This window comes from Trachurus trachurus (genome assembly GCF_905171665.1).
Source record: "Trachurus trachurus genome assembly, chromosome: 1".
Taxonomy (NCBI): domain Eukaryota; kingdom Metazoa; phylum Chordata; class Actinopteri; order Carangiformes; family Carangidae; genus Trachurus; species Trachurus trachurus.
Window position 1 is genome coordinate 27,960,403 of NC_139891.1, and position 27,744 is coordinate 27,988,146.

General features: G+C 39.9%; 2 protein-coding genes across 2 annotated transcripts; both read right to left on the minus strand.

Annotated features, from left to right (window-relative positions):
* Positions 1 to 7,728: 7,728 nt before the first annotated feature.
* LOC310984897 (microfibril-associated glycoprotein 4-like) lies at positions 7,729 to 13,882 on the minus strand (the record flags this gene model as incomplete). Its single annotated transcript, XM_083970270.1, has 5 exons — positions 7,729 to 8,009; positions 10,280 to 10,447; positions 11,857 to 11,953; positions 12,659 to 12,844; positions 13,871 to 13,882. The coding sequence occupies 5 exons, from the start codon at positions 13,880 to 13,882 to the stop codon at positions 7,729 to 7,731; spliced, it is 744 nt and encodes a 247-aa protein (XP_083826396.1).
* Positions 13,883 to 18,567: 4,685 nt separating this feature from the next.
* Positions 18,568 to 23,428, minus strand: LOC310984991 (microfibril-associated glycoprotein 4-like; the record flags this gene model as incomplete). Its single annotated transcript, XM_083970386.1, has 7 exons — positions 18,568 to 18,710; positions 19,664 to 19,746; positions 20,630 to 20,888; positions 21,148 to 21,315; positions 21,698 to 21,794; positions 22,500 to 22,715; positions 23,417 to 23,428. The coding sequence occupies 7 exons, from the start codon at positions 23,426 to 23,428 to the stop codon at positions 18,568 to 18,570; spliced, it is 978 nt and encodes a 325-aa protein (XP_083826512.1).
* Positions 23,429 to 27,744: the final 4,316 nt, after the last annotated feature.

Consider the following 27,744-nt stretch of genomic DNA (forward strand, 5'->3'; position numbering starts at 1 on the left):
TGTTGACATTAAGTCCAGTCGGACTAGTGATTATATGCCCGAACATCCCAGCTCTCCAACCCTGATGGAGGGCGTGAAAATCTCATTGATCTACAGCTGATCAGATCAATAAGTGCATGGATACTTAGTGACTGATCTGATTTTCATGCTGATGGTCTTAAAGCAGAATTAAGTAATATATTTGTGTTAATATAAGTCTTAAATAGTTATATCTTCCGACAGCAATCACTTATAGAGTGTTTGGACTGAAACACGGGTCTCTCAGTCACTCTGCTCTGCTCTGAGCCGAGGAGAAAACATTTATCGTATCCTACAGTTTTTATCCAATGAGGAGAGAGAACGGCATGCAGGGCTGTGTGTGCAGCCAAGTGACGCCTAGAATGTGGTGACGTAGGGACGAGGACTGTTATGGTGCGTTCAAGGAAACTCGTAACTCGTGTTTTTCCGACCTGTGAAGTTGTACCAGTTTGATCTGGTACGAGTTCACCGGTCGGAAGTTACGAGTGGCCGTTATAGTGACTTTCACAGGTAAAACAGGTCGGAAAAACAGGAGTGGGTTGCCTGGAACGCTACAAAATCATAAGTTGTGACTTGAAGCTGTAATTTACGATTTCAAAAGCCTGCCTGGAACGCAGCATTAGCGAAAACGACCGGAGCGCTTACTTCTGCTTTAAGGGAGTTATAGCCTTTAGATGTGGGTCATATGATTTGGAAACTTCCATATGCAACACCATCAGGTGCGTACTCAACTCTCAACCCATCTTTATTTATATAGCACTTTAAAACAACCATAGTTGAAAACAAAGTGCTGTACATAGAGACATAAAACAATTAAAAGCAATAAAATAAATAAAACAGACAGTAGAATATTTGTTAAATTGTTTTTAAAAGCAATTAGAAACAATAAAAAAAAAACCTAATTAAAGCAAACCATAAAACCCTAAAACAAGAGCAGAGTCTCATGCAGAGTTGAAAGCCAGGGAGTAAAAATGGGTTTTAAGACTAGTTTTAAAATGGACAGTGAGGAGACTTGTCTGATGTGCAACGGTAGCTCGTTCCATAATCTTGGAGCAGCAGTGGAGAAAGCTCTGTCCCCTCTGAGCTTCGGTCTGGACCTCGGTACCTCCAGGAGCAGCAGGTCAGCTGACCTGAGGCACCGAGCAGGAGCGTAGGGTTGAAGGAGCTCAGAGAGGGAAGGGGGGGCCAGACCATTTAAAGACTTAAAAACAAATAAAAGATCTTAAAATGGACTGTAAAGTGCAGAGGCAGCCAGTGGAGGGAGGCCAGGGTGGGAGTTATATGCTCCCTCTTACGTGCTCCAGTTAGGAGGCGAGCGGCTGCATTTTGCACCAGCTGGAGACGTGCGAGGGAGGACTGACTGACTCCAAAACAAAGTGCATTGCAGTAATCCAGCCGAGATGTTATAAAGGCGTGGATCACTGTCTCAAAGTGCTTTTGTGTGAGGAAAGGCTTCACCTTTGCCAGCTGCCTAATCTGAAAGAAGCTGGACTTCACTACAGCACTAATTTGCTGATCCAATTTAAAATCACTGTCAACGTGGCCCTAATACTCCATGGTAACAAACTAAAACTGTTTAACATAGTGAAAAACTAGCTAGCTGAACAAAAGTTTATTGTTCCCATGTCACTTAAAATGCATTGCTTTGTGTGACCACTGGGTCCAAACCCCAAAATACTCAGTTAACGGTGGTAGATCAGTGTGAAAAGTGAAAATTTTTACATAATAAGCATTAATCCTTTATTAAATTGGATGATATTTCAGTGGGTTTTGACGATTGGACTCAATGATATTTGACAGGTATTGTCTACAGGCTGTTGGGGTTTGTGCTGTGGCAGCCGCCGTACCAGAATCCACCAAGATAATACTGAGCACAGTTTATATCCCACACATCCTGGTCTTTGTCATACTGTAGGTGGTGAACTTCATGGAGTCAGCGAATGATAAACTGTCCCCTAGAAACAGAAGAGTCAAAATGTAATTTCCATTTGGAACGGGGGGAAATAAATTGCAGTTAATCCAGCTAAAATAAATTTGTTTGTAGTGAAATAAGTGAAACTGCCCAATTATTCTATTTTCTGAAATTATTTTTTACAGAATTCACAAAAAATATTTTTTTAGCCTGTTTGTCCACAGTGTAACATTCAGCCTTCATCTGGCTCATTGTTAAAAGTAAGGAAAGGAAACAACAAACATGATAAAACAGATTTAAGAAGGAGAGAGAGAAAAAGACAGACACACAGATAGAGAATCAACTCTCCACATAATTCATTAGCAGGCTATCCCACCAGTGTTTTCTAAGCCTGGATGAATACCTATAGCAGCTAAAGCCCCAATAATGCTGTTCCCCGAGTCATCCAGGCAGCACATAAAACCATACATGAGTGCTTCACAATTGGGTACATTTAAATAAACAAAGAGTTGGCTCACACTGTGCCACCTGGGCACCTGAAGCAACAACCTCAGTCCATCATTGTAGGACACTATGAGCCGCCGCATGCTGCTTTTCTTATAGCTACACCAGAGGTGAACTGTATACATAGGTGTACAGAAAGATCTAAACAGGGAACATTTAACATCAACTGAGCCAACACGTTCTCACCCCCAGTGCGTCAACAGCCTGACGAACGGTCACTGTCCCTCCTCGTCACATGCCTGACTCATTAGGTGCCCGTTTTTCGTCAGGTTTTGACGCGCTCGGCTTTCAGTTGATTCCAATGCAGTTCCCTTCGCGGCGATATGTGACGCTCAGAGCAAGTGATCCAGCCGACCGGCTGCGGCACTGACAGACGCTGTGAGCAGAGGAAAACTTTTTTTTTTTTTTTTTTTTTTTTACTTTTCCTTAAATCTTTATTGAACCTGATGCTGCTGTGTCTGACGTAGCTTTCGGCAAGGACGTCCTTTCGGTTATTTATTTATTTATTTATTTAGTGATCATGGTGTTTGGTGCAGAATAATCAATCAATAAATAAATAAATTACGTCCTTGTCGGAAGCTGCGTCAGACCAGGAGGGGGGGGGTTGTGGATTCTACAGGTGAAGACCACTTCCGCGTTCAAAAAGCTGCTCTGTTTAATCAATATTCTGAAGAAAGATCTGATTATTAGCCATAACGCTGTAACCATCCAAGGAAGACTGTGTAACAATATTATGTGCTTCTGCTGAGTCCAAAAGCCCTGTGTAATATCAACTTTATTTTAAGAAATCACGCTTTGTTTCCAATGTCATATCACAGTGAAGCACTACATTACCCATAATCCTCATATTTATCAGCGACGTGTCTGATTGGTTGAGCTTGCTGTTATCAGCAAATGAAAAAATAAAACAAATTGAGCTTATATTATTTTCTTAGTAACTAAAAGGTCTTAACATCTTTTTTGTTTTCAACATTGAATAAAAAAAGGGTGCTATATTGTTAAAATTCAACAATAAAGTGCATAAAAGTTGGCTTGACTTCTTTCTTTTTTTCTTTTTTTTCATAATTTTCACCAGCATCTTTCTGGTCCACATCACATCACATTTATTGTAATTTTTAATTCAATGAGTGACATTTTATTTTTTATCTGAAAAACATTATTATGAATTCAAGGGTCAGAGGTCACTGATTAGTGTTAAATTTAACCTTTTTGACCCTGTTTCCTTGAATAAATCACTAAGACTTTGATGCGGGAAGCTGAGATTTTGATTTGATTTTGTTCAGAGCACTAGGGACAAAGTTTCTGTAGAATTTCAGACCTGTCGGACGTCCAGAAGGGTCACAGCTGACTGTCCAGGCTCGTTTCTCGGCCTTCAAAGCCTAGATTTAGAAGCCTTTTGTCTAATAACGTCTACATCCTTGGGGTTATAAGGCTGAAAGTTTCATGCATTTGTCCGGGGCCTAAGGCCATCCACCATGTGCAATTTCAAACCCGTGCGACCTTCACAAGTGTCAAAGGTCGCTGATCTGTGACCTTTTTGACCCCGTTTCCTTGAATAAAACACCAAGACTTTGATGCAGGAAGATGAGCTTTTAATATGTGGTCCAGAATGTCTAGTAGATTGTGTGTGCAAAAGATTCAGAGCTCTGTGACATTCAGAAGGGTCACAAATAGCCAAAAAGCAATACTCCTTTCTCTGACCTCATATTAAAGGAGAAATGCAATTCTTTAATAGCTTCCAGATGCTTTGGCCTATCAGGCTGAATTTTTAGCTAAAGGAGCTGGTGTACGATCAGGAAGTAGGGGAGCTGTGCATAAAGCCAATTGGTAAGTGTCAAAGGTCACAGGGGTCAAACATCAAAGTGAATCCAGCCATTCCTGCTTTTTCTCAACAAAACATACACGCTTTAAGTTATCATCATGAAATATTAATAGGTTGTATATCAGAGAGTCCTCTATCAGAATATTTTGGTCCCGTTGCTCTAGGGGCCCCAGGGGGCCCCGGGGGGCCACTTGGCTTTCCCATGCTCCCACAGAGTTGGGTCTCGGGGTGATGGATAAGGGCCTCACCATGAGTCCACAGGCCAAGTTTCAAGTGATTTGGTCGGTTTCTATGGGAACAGTGGCCTCAAGGATACAGAGGAATGCGACTGTTTGAAGCCCCGCCTCTCGAAAAGTAATGGCTCGATCAGGACCAAACACACATCTACGCGTTCGTCTTGGGCCCCCGAACCATATATTACGAAATCAGAACTGTACGACTTTTGGAAATGTGTTTTGTCTATTTTGGCTTTTCTGACTAAGAGGGTCTCTCACGCTTTAAGTCTGACAGACTCTGAGTCTGAAAAGCCGAAATAGACAAAACACATTTCCAAAAGTCGTACAGTTCTGATTTCGTAATATATGGTTCGGGGGCCCAAGACGAACGCGTAGATGTGTGTTTGGTCCTGATCGAGCCATTACTTTTCGAGAGGCGGGGCTTCAAACAGTCGCATTCCTCTGTATCCTTGAGGCCGCTGTTCCCATAGAAACCGACCAAATCACTTGAAACTTGGCCTGTGGACTCATGGTGAGGCCCTTATCCATCACCCCGAGACCCAACTCTGTGGGAGCATGGGAAAGCCAAGTGGCCCCCTGGGGCCCCCTGGGGCCCCTAGAGCAACGGGACCAAAATATTCTGATAGAGGACTCTCTGATATACAACCTATTAATATTTCATGATGATAACTTAAAGCGTGTATGTTTTGTTGAGAAAAAGCAGGAATGGCTGGATTCACTTTGATGTTTGACCCCTGTGACTTTTGACACTTACCAATTGGCTTTATGCACAGCTCCCCTACTTCCTGATCGTACACCAGCTCCTTTAGCTAAAAATTCAGCCTGATAGGCCAAAGCATCTGGAAGCTATTAAAGAATTGCATTTCTCCTTTAATATGAGGTCAGAGAAAGGAGCATTGCTTTTTGGCTATTTGTGACCCTTCTGAATGTCACAGAGCTCTGAATCTTTTGCACACACAATCTACTAGACATTCTGGACCACATATTAAAAGCTCATCTTCCTGCATCAAAGTCTTGGTGTTTTATTCAAGGAAACAGGGTCAAAAAGGTCACAGATCAGCGACCTTTGACACTTGTGAAGGTCGCACGGGTTTGAAATTGCACATGGTGGATGGCCTTAGGCCCCGGACAAATGCATGAAACTTTCAGCCTTATAACCCCAAGGATGTAGACGTTATTAGACAAAAGGCTTCTAAATCTAGGCTTTGAAGGCCGAGAAACGAGCCTGGACAGTCAGCTGTGACCCTTCTGGACGTCCGACAGGTCTGAAATTCTACAGAAACTTTGTCCCTAGTGCTCTGAACAAAATCAAATCAAAATCTCAGCTTCCCGCATCAAAGTCTTAGTGATTTATTCAAGGAAACAGGGTCAAAAAGGTTAAATTTAACACTAATCAGTGACCTCTGACCCTTGAATTCATAATAATGTTTTTCAGATAAAAAATAAAATGTCACTCATTGAATTAAAAATTACAATAAATGTGATGTGATGTGGACCAGAAAGATGCTGGTGAAAATTATGAAAAAAAAGAAAAAAAGAAAGAAGTCAAGCCAACTTTTATGCACTTTATTGTTGAATTTTAACAATATAGCACCGTTTTTTTATTCAATGTTGAAAACAAAAAAGATGTTAAGACCTTTTAGTTACTAAGAAAATAATATAAGCTCAATTTGTTTTATTTTTTCATTTGCTGATAACAGCAAGCTCAACCAATCAGACACGTCGCTGATAAATATGAGGATTATGGGTAATGTAGTGCTTCACTGTGATATGACATTGGAAACAAAGCGTGTTTTCTTAAAATAAAGTTGATATTACACAGGGCTTTTGGACTCAGCAGAAGCACATAATATTGTTACACAGTCTTCCTTGGATGGTTACAGCGTTATGGCTAATAATCAGATCTTTCTTCAGAATATTGATTAAACAGAGCAGCTTTTTGAACGCGGAAGTGGTCTTCACCTGTAGAATCCACAACCCCCCCCCCCCCTCCTGGTCTGACGCAGCTTCCGACAAGGACGTAATTTATTTATTTATTGATTGATTGATTATTCTGCACCAAACACCATGATCACTAAATAAATAAATAAATAAATAAATAACCGAAAGGACGTCCTTGCCGAAAGCTACGTCAGACACAGCAGCATCAGGTTCAATAAAGATTTAAGGAAAAGTTAAAAAAAAAAAAAAAAAAAAAAAAAAAGTTTTCCTCTGCTCACAGCGTCCGTCAGTGCCGCAGCCGCCAGCCGGGTCGGCTGGATCACTTGCTCTGAGCGTCACATATCGCCGCGAAGGGAACTGCATTGGAATCAACTGAAAGCCGAGCGCGTCAAAACCTGACGAAAAACGGGCACCTAATGAGTCAGGCATGTGACGAGGAGGGACAGTGACCGTTCGTCAGGCTGTTGACGCACTGGGGGTGAGAACGTGTTGACTGAGCACATACTAAACCTACAAAGGAGCGTATTAGCTTGAGCATATTGCTTAGAACACTGCCTATAAATATCTCTACCGATACCAATCTTTGGACAGATATTCATCGTTCTCAGATGTTAAATCATAATAACTTTTCCTCAAGTGCCACCATGAGGTTGACAGTAGTGTTGTGAACTTTAGACACATGATCCAAACAGGATGAACTGTGACGACTCTGATGATCACATGACTTCTCCTCCAGCACCATCATCTGCTCAAATTCTTCATTTATCCAACACTCCAGTTCATGACTTGTGAAACTAAAGATGTTCCAATCAGCCTCATCATTAATTTGTATTTAATGCTAATTAGCATGTACTACTAGTTGAAAATAATACAGGAAAAAACTAAATGATCATGAGATAATTTTCTACGAGGATTTAAACTGATACTAAAAAATGACAACTTCGAAAATAAAAACAGAGTTAAAACATTCAAGTTTATTTATTTAATAATCACTCAGAACAGCATCAATCACAAACAATAATCATCACTAAACAATTTTTTTATCAGAAAAAAAACAAAGAAACTGAATTTCAACACATCAGTGCATGAACCTGTTCAACAGAGTTATCATGTCTGACAGTGATTTTGAAACAAGATGAGTAGGAAAGAAAAAAAAAGATATTTTGTGATCATTTTGATTCAGAGGTTATTGTTGGCATTAAGTCCTGTCGGACTAGTGATTATATGCCCGAACATCCCAGCTCTCCAACCCTGATGGAGGGCGTGATTATCTTATTGATCTACAGCTGATCAGATCAATAAGTGCATGGATACTTAGCGACTGATCTGATTTTCATGGTGATGGTCTTAAGGGGGTAGTTCCAACCTTTCCATGCGTACCATTGGATTCTGAAATTTCCACAGGTCCATACATTATTAGTGCCACCAGATACGTACAGGCCGTTGGGGTTTGCGTTTTGGCAGGCGTTGTACCAGAATCCACCAAGACCGTCGTTAGCACAGTTTTTATCCCACAGATCCTGGTCTTTGTCATAGGTGGTGAACTTCATGGAGTTGTGGTATGTTAAACTGTCCCCTAGAAACAACAGAGTCAAAATGTAATTTCCATTTGGAACGGGGGGAAAATATTGGAGTTAATCCAGCTAAAAGATGATTCGATCTCTGAATCCATCTAGAGCAAAAGATATATTTGGTATGGATGCAGTTATGCTCAAAGAGCTCAGTACAACACTAACTAATCCTATCACCAAAATTATTAACCTCTCGATTTCTCAGGGATTGTTTCCGAGTGTTTGGAAGTCAGCTGTTGTTGTCCCAATATTTAAATGTGGAGATCCTGTTTCAACTTGCAATTACAGACCGATCAGTATTCTACCTACAGTGTCAAAGGTTGCAGAGAAAGTAGTAGCTGAACAAATCACCTGCCATCTTAACAATAGCTCCTTTACTCTGCACCCAATGCAATTCGGCTTCAGAGCTAACTATTCAACTGAAACTGCCAACTGTTTTTTAATAGAAAAAATCAAAATCTCTGTTGGATAAAGGTGGTGTAGTTGGAGCTGTGTTCCTTGACTTCAAGAAGGCATTTGATACTGTTAATCATAGAATTCTCATGTCAAAATTAGCCAGTTTTAGTTTCTGTTCAGATACACTTATGTGGATAGAATCATATTTGTCAAATCGATCTCAGTCTGTTCAGGTACAGAATCATAAATCAGCTGCCCTTCGTCTGTCCACAGGAGTCCCGCAAGGATCCATATTGGGCCCTTTGTTATTTACATTATATATCAATGACTTACCATGTATGTCCTGACACCAACATCCAAATGTATGCCGATGACACGGTAATTTATGTACATGGTAGCAGCATGACACAGGTTGCTGATAAACTCACAAACTCCATGACCCATGTAACAGCATGGTTATAGCAATGCTGTTTGCAGCTGAATGTGTCTAAAACAGTATGTATGTTTTTTACCAAGAAGAACAGTCCTAGTGTCGAGCCGGATATCTTTGTTTCAGGGGAGAGGTTACAGGTCGTATCTGAATACAAGTATCTTGGTGTTTTGGTTGACTCTAAACTTTCTTTCAAGGCTCAGGTGAAAAAGGTCTGTAACCGGGTCAAATTCAATCTCTCAAACTTTAGGTTCATTCGAGATTATATGTCAACAGAGGCGGCTAAGATGTATATGCATTCCATGGTTTTTTCCCATATCATCTACTGTTTAACTACCTGGTCACAGGCTAGTAACACTTCTCTAAAACCAATAGAATCTTTGTATAAACGAACAGTTAAAATCCTTGACAAGAAACCGGTACATTCTCATCATTGTCCAATATTAAGAAAATATAATCTGTTGAGTTGGGACAATTTGATTAAATATGTAAATGCCTGTCTTATGCACAAGATTATATATGGTTCCACCACGCCTCCGCTGAGACAGTTTGTCAACATAAGAACAACTGCATATGGGTTCACAAGAGGTGCAGCAAGAGGAGACTGTATTATTCCATTTAAGAAAAGTTCGTTTAGTCAGTCTGCATTCTCTGTTAGAGCTGCACTAGAGTGGAATTCCATCCCAGCTACTATTAGAGACCTAAATATATAGTTTATTCAGAGCTCATTTGAAGAGATGGTTGATTGGTGCTCAGATCTGTCAGCACTAGTTCTTTTGCACCTTCCTTCCTCTCTCCGGTCCGTCTGTGCTGAACCTGTAGCCATCTTGTTGTTGTCTGTCTGCCTGTGTCGGCATGCATGTCTTTTTGTGGTGTCGTTATATTGTGTATGCATGCAGTTTGTGTCTGTGCTTCTGCTTTGCATGCTGTGGTGTGATGTGTCTTGCGTCATGTGTCTTTGCTGCATGGGGATGTATTGATTATGTTTTCTGATTGATGTTATATGTTCTTTTGTCATGTTGTATGTTCTTTTGTCAAGTTGTTAATTGCTGTGCATGTTTGTGGATTGCCTTGGCTAATAACTTTGTAATTTAAATCATATTCATATTCTGTTTTTAGGCTGACTTTTTAACATCCGTCTGGGGACTACAGATGAAAAATAGCCTCTCGGCTAATTCTGGCGCATTTACAGTGATGTTATTAATGTGCACTGTCCCTGTTTTTCAAATAAACTTATTTTCAAAAGAAATGTGTTTGTTTATACAGTGAAATCAGTGAAACTGCCCAATTTTTCTATTTTCTAAAATTATTTTTACAGAACAATTCACAAAAATCATGTAATATTTTTTTAGCCTGTTTGTCCACAGTGTAACATTCAGCCTTCACCTGGCTCATTGTTGAATACCTAAAAGTAAGAAAAGGAAACATTTCCACTGAAGTGACCCTTACCTGCCGTTCCTCCTGTGAAGCCGCCCAGATCCAGCTGATACCCTTCCCTCTCAGAGTCGACGAAGAAAGACGAATACTGAGCAAAGACCTCCCCTCCCTCAAAGTCCTCCATGTCCACCCGCAGCTCGTTCTTCTTCCTCATCGTCAGCAGGAAGATGTTGTCCAGACCTGAGGAGACACACACACACACACACACACACACACACACACACACACACACACACACACACACACACACACACACACACACACACACACACACACACACACACACACACACACACACACACACACAGCTCTGATTACACTTCACCTCTTGCACCAAGGATCTATAATTGTAGTGACTAGTCCTTTACTTTTGTTCACTACTGGATGCTGATTGCTTTGCTTTGACGTGTACTCAAGCAATAAACCAATGAAAACTTCCTTTGCATTTGAAATAATAATCATCATTTAATTTCTTAATGAAGCCACTTATCACTGTTCACATAAAAAATAAACTAACAAATTGCTCAAACCCAGTTAAAAACTGTTTGCTCCTCCATTCATCAGCAACACCTGGGCAACACCACTGAGTAACCTAGTAACCTGCCTGACCCCCGGAAACATTCGGTTCAGGTCAGTAACTCAAAAGGAAATACTTCCTTTAAGTGGTTTGGGGGTATAGGGGTTTATAAATAAAACAAGGCTCCTACAATAATATTTCTATATTTTCAGTTTCACTGCTAAATGCTCCGCTGTGTTCACCAGCCACTCACTGACTGTCTGACTGACATGTGCTGCTGCTGCAGGTTGTGCAGAGTTTCTTTTCTTTTAATTTTTTTTTTTTTTTGTTAAAATCTGCTGCCTGTAGTGACTGAAAACAGCGTAACGAGAGTATATTTAATCCATAGATACTTTAATATACCTGTTAGTGATGTTCGATACCACAAATTTGCTTTCCGATCCGATACTGAGTAAAATTCAGGCTGGTATCGGCAATACCGATCCGATACCAATACTTTGTGCAAATACAACTAATGTGCCCGGTAAATCTAAAAAAAAGTAGCGTATTTCAATAGCTTCCTAAGGATACATGACATCAGAGTAGCGTATTTATCTATTTATTTTAAACTCTGAAGTATATTGAGGTAGCTAACAACATTAAAAACCAAATAGAGGACACAATCATACAAAATATGTGAAAATGCTATTTCAAACACTAAAAAAAAAATTAAGTACAATAATAAAACCATTAAAATAAATAAGAGAATAATAAACAAAAATATTATTTATATAATAATTTTTTTTTTTTAAATTTATAATATTATGTATAATTTTCCCACATATATCACAGACTGTGTCTTAGCTATGCATTACGCACTTACCCAGGCAAAAGAAAAAGTAGTTCCTAAAAACCGCATGTCATTGTATGTTCCTGTTAATGATATACATTACCACAAATAGAAGTATCAAAAGTATCGATATTTTCATTTGAGAATCCATTTTTGAGCACACAGACCTGGTATCGGAAGTATCGATATTTCAGTATCGATCCGCACATCACTAATACCTGTAATTCTCCCTCTAGGACTCACCCAGCCAGTGCTCCCCTGCTACATTCCCAAATCCGTTCTTGTATTGTTCCCATGGCCTGTAGAAGTTTTCACTCCCATCCAACCTCCTCTGAAAGACCTGAAAGGGAGAATCACAACAATTCAGTCAACCAAAATAAAACTGTATTCAATTAGCAGGACTTGAGATCACTGAAGAAAAATCTTTTCAACTGAACCAGGTGAGTTTGATGACTATCTGGTCTGTAAACAGCAATCACAGTTGCTGTAGTGTCTTTTATTTTTCTGTCACACTGTGCTCTGTCACATGTTTAAGTGACAGAGATTCCTGATATGAACATCATCACAACAAACTGCTGCGGTGACGGACTAACTACATTATACAACATGGACACTGGTAACTTTCTCAGACTTTCTAAAAACAAGTGTCTGCTGCTGTAAATATTGTTTACTTGGACTACTTCATGAGAAAATACATTTTAAAATGTTTTGTTATTATTAGGCTATATTTAATTAGAACATAATCATTTCAGGTCAACAAAATCAATCAGACATTTTCATTTACTTAAATACACTAATGTTTTTTCCTTATATATATAGTATATATTTTTTAATGAAGAAAATTGCCACAGGATGTGAGATCTGACAGCTGACAAATCAGATGATGATCATTTAAGTGACAAGTCTCAAAGGAGAGAAGTCACAACACTTGTTGAAAACTGAAACAATACTTTTTTTTTTATCAATGGCTCCACTTTTGTTTTGGCTTTTTAAGTCTCATCGTCAAATATGAAATCTAATCAGATATGAGGTGTAGTGTACTGACGGTCCATCTGCCCCCGTCAGTGTCCATGTCACAGAGGACGTGCAGGGGTGAGGTGGGGCCTCCTGGGTAGATGGTGTACACCCCACTGGAGCTGGTGTTGTCATGGCGATACACGTCATCACAGTCAATGGGCAGGTAGCTCTGGTTCGATGCCACCGAAACCAGCAGCCCCACTAACAGTGTTACCTGGATAGACAATAATAATATGATAATTAACTTTATTTATATATTAATTTAGGGGTTCAGCATTATGTGTGATCCAACATGTCAAAAGCAGCGCTCAAGTCGAGAAGGATCAGGATTGAGGAGTCACCATTGCTGCACTTTGTAATAATGTATTAAATGTTCACCTCATGATGTAATAACGCCACATTTTGTAATAATCTGACATATTTCTTGAAGGCAATATAAACCTTGCCACATTTAGTTGTTACATGATGCACCAAACATAATGACTTCATTCTCATAAATTCATGACTTTTTTCTCGTAAAATTATGTCTTTATTCTCGTAAATTTACAACTTTACTCTCAAAGTCTGTGATTTTTTTCTCCTCAATGTGGCCCTAATATAGCCAGGCTAGCGCCGCCTACTGGTTCCGGCAAATTTCATTTGCCTCAAACATGTAGTCAGGACACTAGCAATGCGTTTCGGTTTGCTCCGTCCGCCAGAGCGGACGGACCAATCAGCGAACAGACGGGTAAGTGAAGGCGATGACGTTGAACTCAAGCGCTCAAGATTAACCTATGAGCTTAACCGGTGTATAGCACACGTGACCACCAAGCAGCAGCAATTGGTTGAAGCAAATGTAAGCAACCGCCTCCCGGAAGCAAACGAATCCCTATGGCTCGTGTTCAGACGCTATATGAAATGTAATGAAGTAAGCGGCTGATGCATCAGGCTAGCCCTAATACTCAGTCGTCAAAAACTATGATAAACACAGTGAAAAACTAGCTAGCTAACCAAAAGTTGATGGTTCCCATGATGTCACTTAAAATACGTTGCTTATGTGACCACTGGGTCCAAACCCCCAAAATTCTCAACTGTCGTAGATCACTGTCGTAGAAACTGAAAATATTTACATAATAAGCATTAATCTTTTATTAATAATTTGAACTTTGCATCAGGATGAAACAGAAACTACCTACACAAAAACAGATACACACAATATTTTGTGTAAACTAAACGTGAGAGAGTCAGCTGCTCAACTTACCCAAAGACCCATGTCGCTGTTGCAGAGGTGAAGGGAAAAACTCTGAAAGGTTGGAGTCTCGAAAGTGGAGATGTCTGCCGTGGTCCTGTTTTTATACAGGTTATGTTGGGTAAAAAAAAAGGAAAAGCATGATAGAGAAGGAAGGGGTGAGTGTGAAGCGTGGGAAAGCTCTGTTAAGTTCACATGTGCAGCCACCTGCAGGGGGAGTGAAAGTCGGGCAACGTAGATAACAGCAACCTGCAAAATAAAGTGTAGCAATAACATGTAAACAATTTGCCAACAAACAACCATATATGAAGGAGACAGATCTGTTAACTGTAAAACTTATAGTAGGCCTGTGTTACAATACATTGACAATTTGGGCTCTACTTTGGTAGACAGGTGCAGTGGATCAGGCCTGCGCTCCGCGTTCTCTTCGCCAACGGGGAGTGGCCAGGAGCAGTTTGCAATTTTGCTTCGAGACGCAGCGGAGCGCATCCCGCCTACTTCCCTCCCACCGGCGCAAATGGCATAGAGGGAGGAGAGAAGGCGTGGAGTGGGTTTGACACAGCCGAGTCAGATCTTCACCAATCAAATGAGCTCCTCTCCTCGCCTTTAAATCCGCCGCGCGCGCAAGGCGGACGTTTGATTTCACCGTGGAAGAGAAGATTTGAATCAGCACCTACAGATTACAGCATAGACATTCAGCACATCTATATCGATTGTCCCGTCACACTGATGACACATCAAAGGCATGCGTAATGGAAACTCAGCCTGACTGAATTAACACAGATGAAAGATGAGGATGGATTACTGCTGTGTTGACACTACACGATTATCTGCTATATTTATGTATTTACTTATTGATTTATTGAGCCGCATCGTCACGCGACCATAACAAATAAAACTGAAAACAAATAAACTATCATCTCTCACAGCAAACCACATTCAGCCTGGCATCATAGTGAGCAGATATTCACATCTCCATCTCAGGTAAATTCTAAAGAAAAAAGAAAAAGAGAGACGCTCCCCGATGCCTCCGTTACGCACAGCTGTAATTATATTGTGATCTGTGCACACGTGTTTAAATATAGGTTACTAAATATGAGTGTCTTTATTAATGGAAAAGGGGTGTGTGTGTTTTGTTTTTTGTTTTTTTTTACTGGGCAACAGCTCTCAATCTGTCAGAGCAAGTGAGACAGGAGGAAACTGATGTTCTGGTCCGGTCCAAGCTGGCAGTGTCCGGTCGCGCGAACAGACCTCACGGGCTGATGATGCAAAAGTAGTCTGGGAGGGAGGAGGGAGGAGGAGGGAGCAGGTCTATCTATCTATCTAACCTATATTTAAACAGGTGTGCACAGATCACAGCATAAACAAACAGCGCTGTGCGTAATGGAGGCATTTCAGTTTTATTTGTTATGGTCGCGTGATGATGCGGCGCTGGCCCCTAATAAATCAATAAGTAAATAAATAAATAGCTGATAATCTGCAACGGCACAGTGTGTAGTGTCCACACCTGCTCTTGGGACATCCACGGCTGTCTCAGTCCCTCCCTGGTTTCATCTGTGTTAATTCAGTCAGGCTGAGTTTCCATTACGCAAGCCGACAGCCTTTGGTCTGCCATCAGTGTGACGGGACAATAGATATAGGTGTATGTGCTGATTCAGATACAATAAATAGGGGTTATTGTGATGATTATTATTATTATTATTATTGTTAATTGCATTTAAATGTGCCTGGAACTGTGGAAATCTGCCTGTGAGGTCTTGGTGACGTGTCTGCACTGCGCGCTGGGCAGTCAAAATACCAGTCCGCTGGCTGCGCTTCGCCTTGCGCTGAGATTAGACCAGGTTGGAGCTGGCGAGCTTTCAGCGCACTCTCCGCGCGGTCTATCGGCAACAAATTGTCACTGCGCCATGGCGAATCTGTCGACACCTCCCCCTGCTGCGCGACCACTCCCATCTCAGCGCACAGCAGTCTGCCAATTTACCGAATCCGCTACGCACCTTGTTGCACTGGAGGAAAATGCCACTGCGCCAGCTGCGTCAGGGCTCGCTTCGCTGCGCCCCCGTGAGTTGCGCCAGCAAAATAGGGCCCTTTAAGTTGAGATTTGTAGTATTTTTAATCCTACCACTATTATGGGTTGCAACTAAATGTGGTCTTTTTTAGTTTTTAGTATTTTTTAGTTTCTGATTTTAAGTATACAACTGATTCTGTTAAAGACACAACGATAAATTGCTAAAAAAAAACTCCTACTTGTTCTGACCTTCTGAAACTCTTTACCTACTGATTGTCTTGTCATTACCATCTGCTGTAATCATGCATTATGTGTCATTTTTACTTTGATGAGACTTTCAAGTTTCACAGGGGGGAATGTTGTGTAAAATGGAAAAGTTCTGAGAAGGTAGAGGTGAGATGAGTGCAAAGCGTGGGAAAGCACCGTTAAGTTTGCGTGTGCAGCCACCTGCAGGGGGAGTCAAGGTCGGGCAATGTAGATAACGGCCACCGGCAAGATAGAGTGGTGCCAAAGACGCTGAACTTGGGTGAACTCGCTACGTGGCAAAATGTGATACAGTCGCCGTATAGGGTGGAGATTATGTTAATGAAAGATCGCAACATGACATCTGGACAAATCACAGGGCGTACACTGGGGAAGAAGTGTCATGTTCACCTCTCATTTTAATAAGAAGGCAGGGCTTTTACAGTACAGTATAAAAACAAAGTCACAGAGAGAAGAAGTTTAGTCTGGTCCGGGACAGGCTCGGCTTTATGTCCATTTTTTTGTGTGTAAACTCTAATGCACTGAACTTCTTCTCCGTCTTTTCTAATCATTTTTGTGAAGTTTTATTGACGCTTTGATGAGTATTTTTCTGACTTTTTGAACACTTTTGGATACTTACATTTGTATTATTGAATGCGGGAAATAAAGATCCTCGATCACAACTGGCCCTGTTTTGGATCCTAATTTTTTCTCCAACAGTGAATGAGGAGGAGGAAGAGGAGAAGGTTGAGGAGGAGCAGGGTCAGGAAATTATTATTAGATTTATTTTGAAGATACAGCTTGAGGTGGAAAATTGACTTGTTACAGCAGCAGATGAAAAACAACAAAGGTAAAAAATGAAATATTTAAAAGAGACATTGTAGCCTAAAGTTTATATGTGTATTACTGATATAAATCTTTGGACAGATATTCATGGTTCCCAGATGTCAAATGATTATAATTCTAATCCTTTTGTGCCACAATGAAGTTAGTGTTGTGAACTTTAGACTTTAGACTTCTCCTCCAGCACCATCATCTGCTCAAAATGTTCATTTATCCAACACTCCAGTTCATGACTTGTAAAACTAAAGATGCTCCAATCAGTCTCATCTTTATTTGTATTTAGTGCTAATTAGCATGTACTTCCTCCTACAATGAGGAATAAAATCAATACTAAAAAATGACAACACTGAAGTTAAAATGATCAAGTTTATTTGATAATCACTCAGATCAGCATCAATCACAAACAATAATCACTAAATACAATTTTTGATATGAAAAAAAAATCAGGTATAAAAAAAAACATGGGAAGCAAGTGCATGCACCTGTTCAACAGAGTTATCATGTCTGACAGTGATTTTGATACAAGATGAGTGAGTACTCAACTCTCAACTCTCAACTCAACTTTATTTATATAGCACTTTAAAACAACCACATTGAAAACAAAGTGCTGTACATAGAGACATAAAACAATTAAAGGCAATAAAACAAATAAAACAGACAGTAGAATAGTTGTTTCATTGTTTTTAAAAGCAATTAGAAACAATAAAACAATAAATTAAAGCAAACCATAAAACACTAAAACACGAACAGAGTCTCATGCAGAGTTGAAAGCCAGGGATTAAAATGGGTTTTAAGACTAGTTTTAAAATGGACAGTGAGGAGACTTGTCTGATGTGCAACGGCAGCTCGTTCCATAATCTTGGAGCAGCAGTGGAGAAAGCTCTGTCCCCTCTGAGCTTCCGTCTGGACCTCGGTACCTCCAGGAGCAGCAGGTCAGCTGACCTGAGGCACCGAGCAGGAGCGTAGGGTTGAAGGAGCTCAGAGAGGGAAGGGGGGGCCAGACCATTTAAAGACTTAAAAACAAATAAAAGATCTTAAAATGGACTGTAAAGTGCACAGGCAGCCAGTGGAGGGAGGCCAGGGTGGGAGTTATATGCTCCCTCTTACGTGCTCCAGTTAGGAGGCGAGCGGCTGCATTTTGCACCAGCTGGAGACGTGCGAGGGAGGACTGACTGACTCCAAAACAAAGTGCATTGCAGTAATCCAGCTGAGATGTTATAAAGGCGTGGATCACTGTCTCAAAGTGCTTTAGTGTGAGGAAAGGCTTCACCTTTGCCAGCTGCCTAATCTGAAAGAAGCTGGACTTCACTACAGCACTAATTTGCCGATCCAATTTAAATTCACTGTCAATGTGGCCCTAATACTCCATGGTAACAAACTAAAACTGTTTAACACAGTGAAAAACTAGCTCGCTGAACAAAAGTTTATTGTTCCCATGTCACTTAAAATGCATTGCTTTGTGTGACCACTGGGTCCAAAACCCAAAATACTCAGTTAACTGTGGTAGATCAGTGTGAAAAGTGAAAATATTTACATAATAAGCATTAATCCTTTATTAAAATGGTTTATATTTCAGTGGGTTTTGACGATTGGACTCAATGATATTTGGTATTGTCTACAGGCCGTTGTGGTTTGAGCTGTGGCAGCCGCCGTACCAGAATCCACCAAGATAATACTGAGCACAGTTTATATCCCACACATCCTGGTCTTTGTCATAGGTGGTGAACTTCATGGAGTCAGCGAATGATAAACTGTCCCCTAGAGACAACACAGTCAAAATGTAATTTCCATTTGGAACAGGGGGAAAAAATTGCAGTTTAGTTAATCCAGCTAAAATAAATTTGTTTGTATTGAAATCAGTGAAACTGCCAGATTTTTCTATTTTCGAAAATTATTTTTTTTACAGAATTCACAAAAAACATTTTTTTAGCCTGTTTGTCCACAGTGTAACATTCAGCCTTCACCTGGCTCATTGTTGAATACCTAAAAGTAAGAAAAGGAAACATTTCCACTGAAGTGACCTTCACCTGCCCCCCAGATCGAGCTGATATCCTTGATATCCTAAAAAAGAGGGGGTGAAGGGAAAAGTGTCTCAAAGTGGAGATGTCTGCTGTGGTCCTGTTTTTATAGCCGGTCAGCCATTAAAAAAAAAGTTTTATACAGGCTATATGTATATGAGGAGGAGGAGGAAGAAGAGGAGAAGGATGGGGAGGAGCAGGGTTAGAAAATTAGTATTAGCTTTGTTTTGAAGATCCTGTAAATATTGAGGTTGTTTGTCATAAATGAAGATAAGACTAGACTTTTTATTGATCCCACTGATGGAGAATTTACAGCAGCAAATGAAAAGCAACAAAGGTAAATAAAATACTAAAAAGAGACATTGTAGCCTAAAGTTTAGACTTATTATTATTATTAATCTTTATTGCAGACACAACAAGCGGTCCATATCAACAACAACAAACATGGTAAAACAGATTTAAGAAGGAGAGAGAGAAAAAGACTGACACACAGATAGAGAATCAACTCTCCACATAACTCATAAGCAGGCTATCCCACCAGTGTTTTCTAAGCCTGGATGAATACCTATAGCAGCTAAAGCCCCAATAATGCTGTTCCCCGAGTCATCCAGGCGGCACATAAAACAATACATTAAATTTTGTAGAAGTGCTTCACAATGGGTACATTTAAATTAACAAAGAGTTGGCTCGCACTGTGCCACCTGGGCACCTGAAGCAACAACCTCAGTCCAACATTGTAGGCCACTATGAGCCGCCGCATGCTGCTTTTCTTATAGCTACACCAGAAGTGAGCTGTATACATAGGAGTACAGAAAGATCTAAACAGGGAACATTTAACATCAACTGAGCACATACTAAACCTACGAAGGAGCGTATTAGCTTGAGCTCATTGCTTAGAACACTGCCTATAAATATCTCTACCGATACCAATCTTTGGACAGATATTCATCGTTCTCAGAAGTTAAATCATAATAACTTTTCCTCGAGTGCCACCATGAGGTTGACAGTAGTGTTGTGAACTTTAGACACATGATCCAAACAGGATGAACTGTGACGACTCTGATGATCACATGACTTCTCCTCCAGCACCATCATCTGCTCAAATTCATCATTTATCCAACACTCCAGTTCATGACTTGTGAAACTAAAGATATTCCAATCAGCCTCATCTTTAATTTGTATTTAATGCTAATTAGCATGTACTGCCAGTAGAAAAATCATACAGGAAAAAACTAAATCATAATCAGATAATTTTCTATGAGGAATTAAACTGATACTAAAAATGACAACTTCGAAAATAAAAACAGAGTTGAAACAATCAAGTTTATTTATTTAATAATCACTCAGAACAGCATCAATCACAAACAATAATCATCACTAAACAATTTTTTTAATCAGAAAAAAACTAAGAAACTGAATTTCAATACATCAGTGCATGAACCTGTTCAACAGAGTTATCATGTCTGACAGTGATTTTGAAACAAGATGAGCAGGAAAGAAAAAAACTTGCATTATGATTTTGATTCAGAGGTTATTGTTGGCATTAAGTCCAGTTGGACTAGTGATTATATGCCCGAACATCCCAGCTCTCCAACCCTGATGGAGGGCGTGATTATCTCATTGATCTACAGCTGATCAGATCAATAAGTGCATGGATACTTAGCGACTGATCTGATTTTCATGGTGATGGTCTTAAGGGAGTTAAAGCCTTTCCATGTGTACCATTGGATTTGGAAACTTCCACAGGTCCAGACACTATTAGTGCCACCAGGTGCGTACAGGCCGTTGGGGTTTGCGTTGTGGCAGGCGTTGAACCAGAATCCACCAAGATTATGGTGAGCACAGTTTTTATCCCACTGATCCTGGTCTTTGTCATAGGTGGTGAACTTCATGGAGTTGTGGTATGTTAAACTGTCCCCTAGAAACAACAGAGTCAAAATGTTATTTCAGTTTGGAACGGGGAAAGAAATTGTAGTTAATCCAGTTAAAGGAAATGTGTTTGTTCAGTGAAAGTGCCAACATTTTCTATTTTCTAAAATTATTTTTACAGAATTCACAAAAATCATGTAGTATTTTTAAGCCTGTTCATCAACAGTGTAACATTCAGCCTTCACCTGGCTCATTGTTGAATACCTAAGAGTAAGAAAAGGAAACGTTTCCACTGAAGTGACCCTCACCTGCCGTTCCTCCTGTGAAGCCGCCCAGATCCAGCTGATATCCTTCCCTCTCAGAGTCGACGAAGAAAGAGGAATACTGAGCAAAGGCCTCCCCTCCCTCAAAGTCCTCCATGTCCACCCGCAGCTCGTTCTTCTTCCTCATCGTCAGCAGGAAGATGTTTTCCAGACCTGAGGAGACACACACACACACACACACACACACACACACACACACACACACACACACACACACACACACACACACACACACACACACACACACACACACACACACACACACACACACACACACACAGCTCTGATTACACTTCACCTCTTGCACCAAGGCTCTATAATATTTCTCTACTTTCAGTTTCACTGCTAAATGCTCCGCTGTGTTCACCAGCCACTCACTGACTCTGACTGACATGTGCTGCTGCTGCAGGTTGTGTAGTTATTTTTGTTTGTTTGTTTTGATTAAAGCCACTACCTGCGGTGAGAACAGCGTAACGAGAGCATATTTAATCCACAGATACTTTAATATACCTGTAATTCTCCCTCTAGGACTCACCCAGCCAGTGCTCCCCTGCTACATTCCCAAATCCGTTCTTGTAATGTTCCCATGGCCTGTAGAAGTTTTCACTCCCATCCAACCTCCTCTGAAAGACCTGAAAGGGAGAATCACAACAATTCAGTCAACCAAAAATAAAACTGTATACAATTAGCAGGACTTGAGATCACTTAAAAAAAAATCTTCAACTGAACCAGGTGAGTTTGATGACTATCTGGTCTGTAAACATCCATCACAGTTGCTGTAGTGTCTTTTATTTTTCTGTCACACTGTGCTCTGTCACATGTTTAAGTGACAGAGATTCCTGATATGAACATCATCACAACAAACTGCTGCGGTGATGGACTAACTAAATTATACAACATGGACACTGGTAACTTTCTCAGACTTTCTAAAAACAAGTGTTTGCTGCTGTAAATGTTGTTTACTTGGGCTACTTCATGAGAAAATACATTTTAAAATGTTTTGTTATTATTAGGCTATATTTGATTACAACATATATCATTTCAGGTCAACAAAATCAGGTATTTTCATTTATTTAAATACGCTAATGTTTTAAAAAAATATATTTATTTTTCCATAAAGAAAACTGTGCAAGCTGCTACAGGATGTGAACTCTGACAGCTGATGAATCAGATGATGATCATTTAAGTGACAAGTCTCAAAGGAGAGAATCACAACACTTGTTGAAAACTGAAACAATACTTTTTTTTTTTTATCAATGGCTCCACTTTTGTTTTGGCTTTTTAAGTCTCATCGTCAAATGTGAAATCTAATCAGATATGAGGTGTAGTGTACTGACGGTCCATCTGCCCCCGTCAGTGTCCATGTCACAGAGGACGTGCAGGGGTGAGGTGGGGCCTCCTGGGTAGATGGTGTACACCCCACTGGAGCTGGTGTTGTCATGGCGATACACGTCATCACAGTCAATGGGCAGGTAGCTCTGGTCCGATGCCACCGAAACCAGCAGCCCCACTAACAGTGTTACCTGGGTAGACAATAATAATATGATAATGAACTGTATTTATATATTAATTTAGGGGTTCAGCATCATGTGTGATCCAACATGTCAAAAGCAGCGCTCAAGTCGAGAAGGACCAGGATTGAGGAGTCACCATTGCTGCACTTTGTAATAATGTATTAAATTGTCATCTCATGATGTAATAACGCCACATTTTGTAATAATTGACACATTTTGTAATACAATTCTTGAACGCAATATAAACTTTGCCACATTTTGTAATTAGGCTAGTTCTTACATAATGCACCAAACATAATGACTTTATGACTTTTTTCTCGTAAAATTATGTCTTTATTCTCGTAAATTTACAACTTTATTCTCAAAGTCTGTGATTTTTCTTTTCTCAATGTGGCCCTAATACTCAGTCATAACAAACTATGTTGAAACTATGAAAAACTATCTAGCTAAACAAAAGTTGATAGTTCCCATGGTGACTTAAATGTGTTGCTTTGTGTGACTACTGGGTCAAACCCCCAATTTCTCAGTTAACTATGGTAGAACACTGTGAAAAGTGAAAAAATATTTACATAATAAGCATTACTCCTTTACTAAAATGGTTGATATTTCAGATGAACTTTCTACTGATTCAGTATTTTGCATTTCCATCAGGATGAACAGGATGAAACTACTTACACAAAAACAGATACACACAATATTTAGTGTAAATTAAACGTGAGAGAGTCAGCTGCTCAACTTACCCAAAGACCCATGTCGCTGTCGCAGAGGTGAAGGGAAAAACTCTGAAAGGTTGGAGTCTCGAAAGTGGAGATGTCTGCCGTGGTCCTGTTTTTATACAGGTTATGTTGGGTAAAAAAAAAAGGAAAAGCATGATAGAGAAGGAAGGGGTGAGTGTGAAGCGTGGGAAAGAACTGTTAAGTTTGCGTGTGCAGCCACCTGCAGGGGGAGTGAAAGTCAGGCAACGTAGATAACGGCAACCTGCAAAATAAAGTGTAGCAATAACATATAAACAATTTGCAAACAACCATATATGAAGGAGACAGATCTGTTAACTGTAAAACTTATAGTATTCATCTTTGTGGTTCAATACATTGACAATTTAAGTTGAGCACTTATTGAGGATTTTTAGTATTTTTAATGCTACCACTATTATGGGTTGCAACTAAAAGTTAAACACACGATAAATTGCTAAAAAAAACTCCTACTTGTTCTGACCTTCTGAAACTCTTTACCTACTGATTGTCTTGTCATTACCATCTGCTGTAATCATGCATTATATGTAATATTTTACTTTAATGAAACTTTCAAGTCTCACAGGGGGAATGTTGCGTAAATAATTGAAAAGTTCTGAGAAGGTAGAGGTGAGATGAGTGCAAAGCGTGGGAAAGCACCGTTAAGTTCGCGTGTGCAGCCACCTGCAGGGGGAGTCAAGGTCGGGCAATGTAGATAACGGCCACCGGCAAGATAGAGTGGTGCCAAAGACGCTGAACTTGGGTGAACTCGCTACGTGGCAAAATGTGATACAGTCGCCGTGTAGGGTGGAGATTATGTTGATGAAAGATCGCAACATGACATCTGGACAAATCACAGGGCGTACACTGGGGAAGAAGTGTCATGTTCACCTCTCATTTTAATAAGAAGGCAGGGCTTTGACAGTACAGTATAAAAACAAAGTCACAGAGAGAAGAAGTTTAGTCTGGTCCGGGACAGGCTCGGCTTCATGTCCATTTATTGGGTGTAAACTCTAATGCACTGAACTTCATCTCCGTCTTTTCTAATCATTTTTGTGAAGTTATATTGACGCTTGGATGAGTATTTTTCTGACTTTTTGAACACTTTTGGATACTTACATTTGTATCATTGAATGTGGGAAATAAAGATCCTCGATCACAACTGACCCTGTTTTGGATCCTAATTTTTTCTCCAACAGTGAATGAGGAGGAGGAAGAGGAGAAGGTTGAGGAGGAGCAGGGTCGGGAAATTATTATTAGCTTTATTTTGAAGATACAGCTTGAGGTGGAAAATTGACTTGTTACAGCAGCAGATGAAAAACAACAAAGGTAAAAAATGAAATATTTAAAAGAGACATTGTAGCCTAAAGTTTAGACTTATATTACTGATACCAAACAGATATTCATGGTTACCAAATGTCAAATCATTATAATTTTAATCCTTTAGTGCCACTATGAAGTTAATGTTGTGAACTTTAGACACATGATCCAAACAGGATGAACTGTGATGACTCTGATGATCACATGACTTCTCCTCCAGCACCATCATCTGCTCAAATCTTTTCATTTATCCAACACTCCAGTTCATGACTTGTGAAACTAAAGATGTTCCAATCAGTCTCATCTTTAATTTGTATTTAGTGCTAATTATTAGCATGTAGACTACTGCCAGTTGAGAAAAAAAGGGGAAAAAATGAAACTCCTTATAAATAACAGTGAGATCATTTTCTACACTGAGGAATAAAACTGATATTAAAAAATGACAACATTCAAGTTAAAACAATCAAGTGTATTTATTTGATAATCACTCAGATCAGCATCAATCACAAACAATAATCACTGAATAGAATCTTTGATATGAAAAAAAAAATCAGGAAACTGAATTTAAATGCATCTGGTATAAAAACATAGGAAGTGCATGCACCTGTTCAACAGAGTTATCATGTCTGACAGGAATTTTGAAACAACATGAGTAAGAAAGAAAAAAAAACACATTTTATGATTATTTTCAGATTCAGAGGTTATTGTTGACATTAAGTCTAGTGAGACTAGTGATTATATGCCCGAACATCCCAGCTCTCCAACCCTGATGGAGGCAGGGCAGTTGCTAGGAATTCTGGGCCCCCTGAAAGAATATCGGTGTGGGCCCCTCTACCGTATTCATTGCCACCTTCGATTTTCTTGTTTTTCAGTGTTCTTGATGGTGTCTGGTGTAATACACCCAATTTGTTTCCTTTTTTACGATTAACGACCTAACAAGTCACAGTATTATTATGTAAATTATGTATTATAAGTTGTCTATATTCTATTACACCTCTGATTGCAAATACAGTGGGTACGGAAAGTATTCAGACCCCTTTAAAATTTTCACTCTTTGTTTCATTGCAGCCATTTGCTAAAATCAAAAAAGTTAATTTTATTTCTCATTAATGTACACTCAGCACCCCATCTTGACAGAAAAAAACAGGAATGTAGAAGTTTAGCAAATGTATTAAAAAAGAAAAATGCGGCAACATCAGGTGCGTACTCAACTCTCAACTCAACTTAACTTTATTTATATAGCACTTTAAAACAACCATAGTTGAAAACAAAGTGCTGTACATAGAGACATAAAACAATCAAAGGCAATAAAATAAATATAACAGACAGTAGAATAGTTGTTTCATTGTTTTTAAAAGCAATTAGAAACAATAAAACAATAAATAAAAGCAAACCATAAAACGCTAAAACAAGAGCAGAGTCTCATGCAGAGTTGAAAGCCAGGGAGTAAAAATGGTTTTAAGACTAGTTTTAAGAAAATGGACAGTGAGGAGACTTGTCTGATGTGCAACGGCAGCTCGTTCCATAATCTTGGAGCAGCAGTGGAGAAAGCTCTGTCCCCTCTGAGCTTCCGTCTGGACCTCGGTACCTCCAGGAGCAGCAGGTCAGCTGACCTGAGGCACCGAGCAGGAGCGTAGGGTTGAAGGAGCTCAGAGAGGGAAGGGGGGGCCAGACCATTTAAAGACTTAAAAACAAATAAAATATCTTAAAATGGACTGTAAAGTGCACAGGCAGCCAGTGGAGGGAGGCCAGGGTGGGAGTTATGCTCCCTCTTACGTGCTCCAGTTAGGAGGCGAGCGGCTGCATTTTGCACCAGCTGGAGACGTGCGAGGGAGGACTGACTGACTCCAAAACAAAGTGCATTGCAGTAATCCAGCCGAGATGTTATAAAGGCGTGGATCACTGTCTCAAAGTGCTTTTGTGTGAGGAAAGGCTTCACCTTTGCCAGCTGCCTAATCTGAAAGAAGCTGGACTTCACTACAGCACTAATTTGCAGATCTGATTTAAAATCACTGTCAACGTGGCCCTAATACTCCATGGTAACAAACTAAAACTGTTAAACATAGTGAAAAACTAGCAAGCTGAACAAAAGTTGATAGTTCCCATGTCACTTAAAATGCATTGCTTTGTGTGACCACTGGGTCCAAACTCCAAAATACTCAGTTAACTGTGGTAGATCAGTGTGAAACTGAATGGGCTCTATGCTCAGCTCCACTACTTCCTGAACTTAAGGCTGCTCTTTTATTTCCTGTCTTACATTATTGGACAAACTAATTAATCCAGGTGTGTCTGACGATTGTGACAACTCAGACACACCTGGATTAATCAGGTTGTCCAATAATGTAAAACAGGAAATAAAGGGGCAGCCTTAAGTTCGGGAAGTAGTGGAGCTGTGTAAAGAGCCCATTAGGCATTAAGAACGATGTCAATGGTCTTAAATAGCACTCGTGGGTTTTGACGATTGGAGTCAATGATATTTGATGGGTATTGTCTACAGGCCGTTGGGGTTTGTGCTGTGGCAGCCGCCGTACCAGAATCCACCAAGATAATACTGAGCACAGTTTATGTCTCACACATCCTGATCTTTGTCATAGGTGGTGAACGTCATGGAGTCAGTGAATGATAAACTGTCCCCTAGAAACATCAGAATCAAAATGTAATTTCTATTTGGAACGGCGGGAAAAAATAGCAGTTAAGTTAATCCAGCTAAAATAAATTTGTTTGTAGTGAAATCAGTGAAACTGCCAGATTTTTCTATTTTCTAAAATTATTCTTACAGAATTCAAAAAATCATGTAGTATTTTAATTAGCCTGTTCGTCCACAGTGAAACATTCAGTCTTCACCTGGCTCATTGTTGAATACCTAAAAGTAAGAAAAGGAAACATTTCCACTGAAGTGACCCTCACCTGCCGCCCTGTGGTCCTGTTTTTATAGCCGGTCAGCCATTAAAAAATGTTTTATACAGGCTATAGTAGCTATGTATATGAGGAGGAGGAGGAGGAAGAAGAGGAGAAGG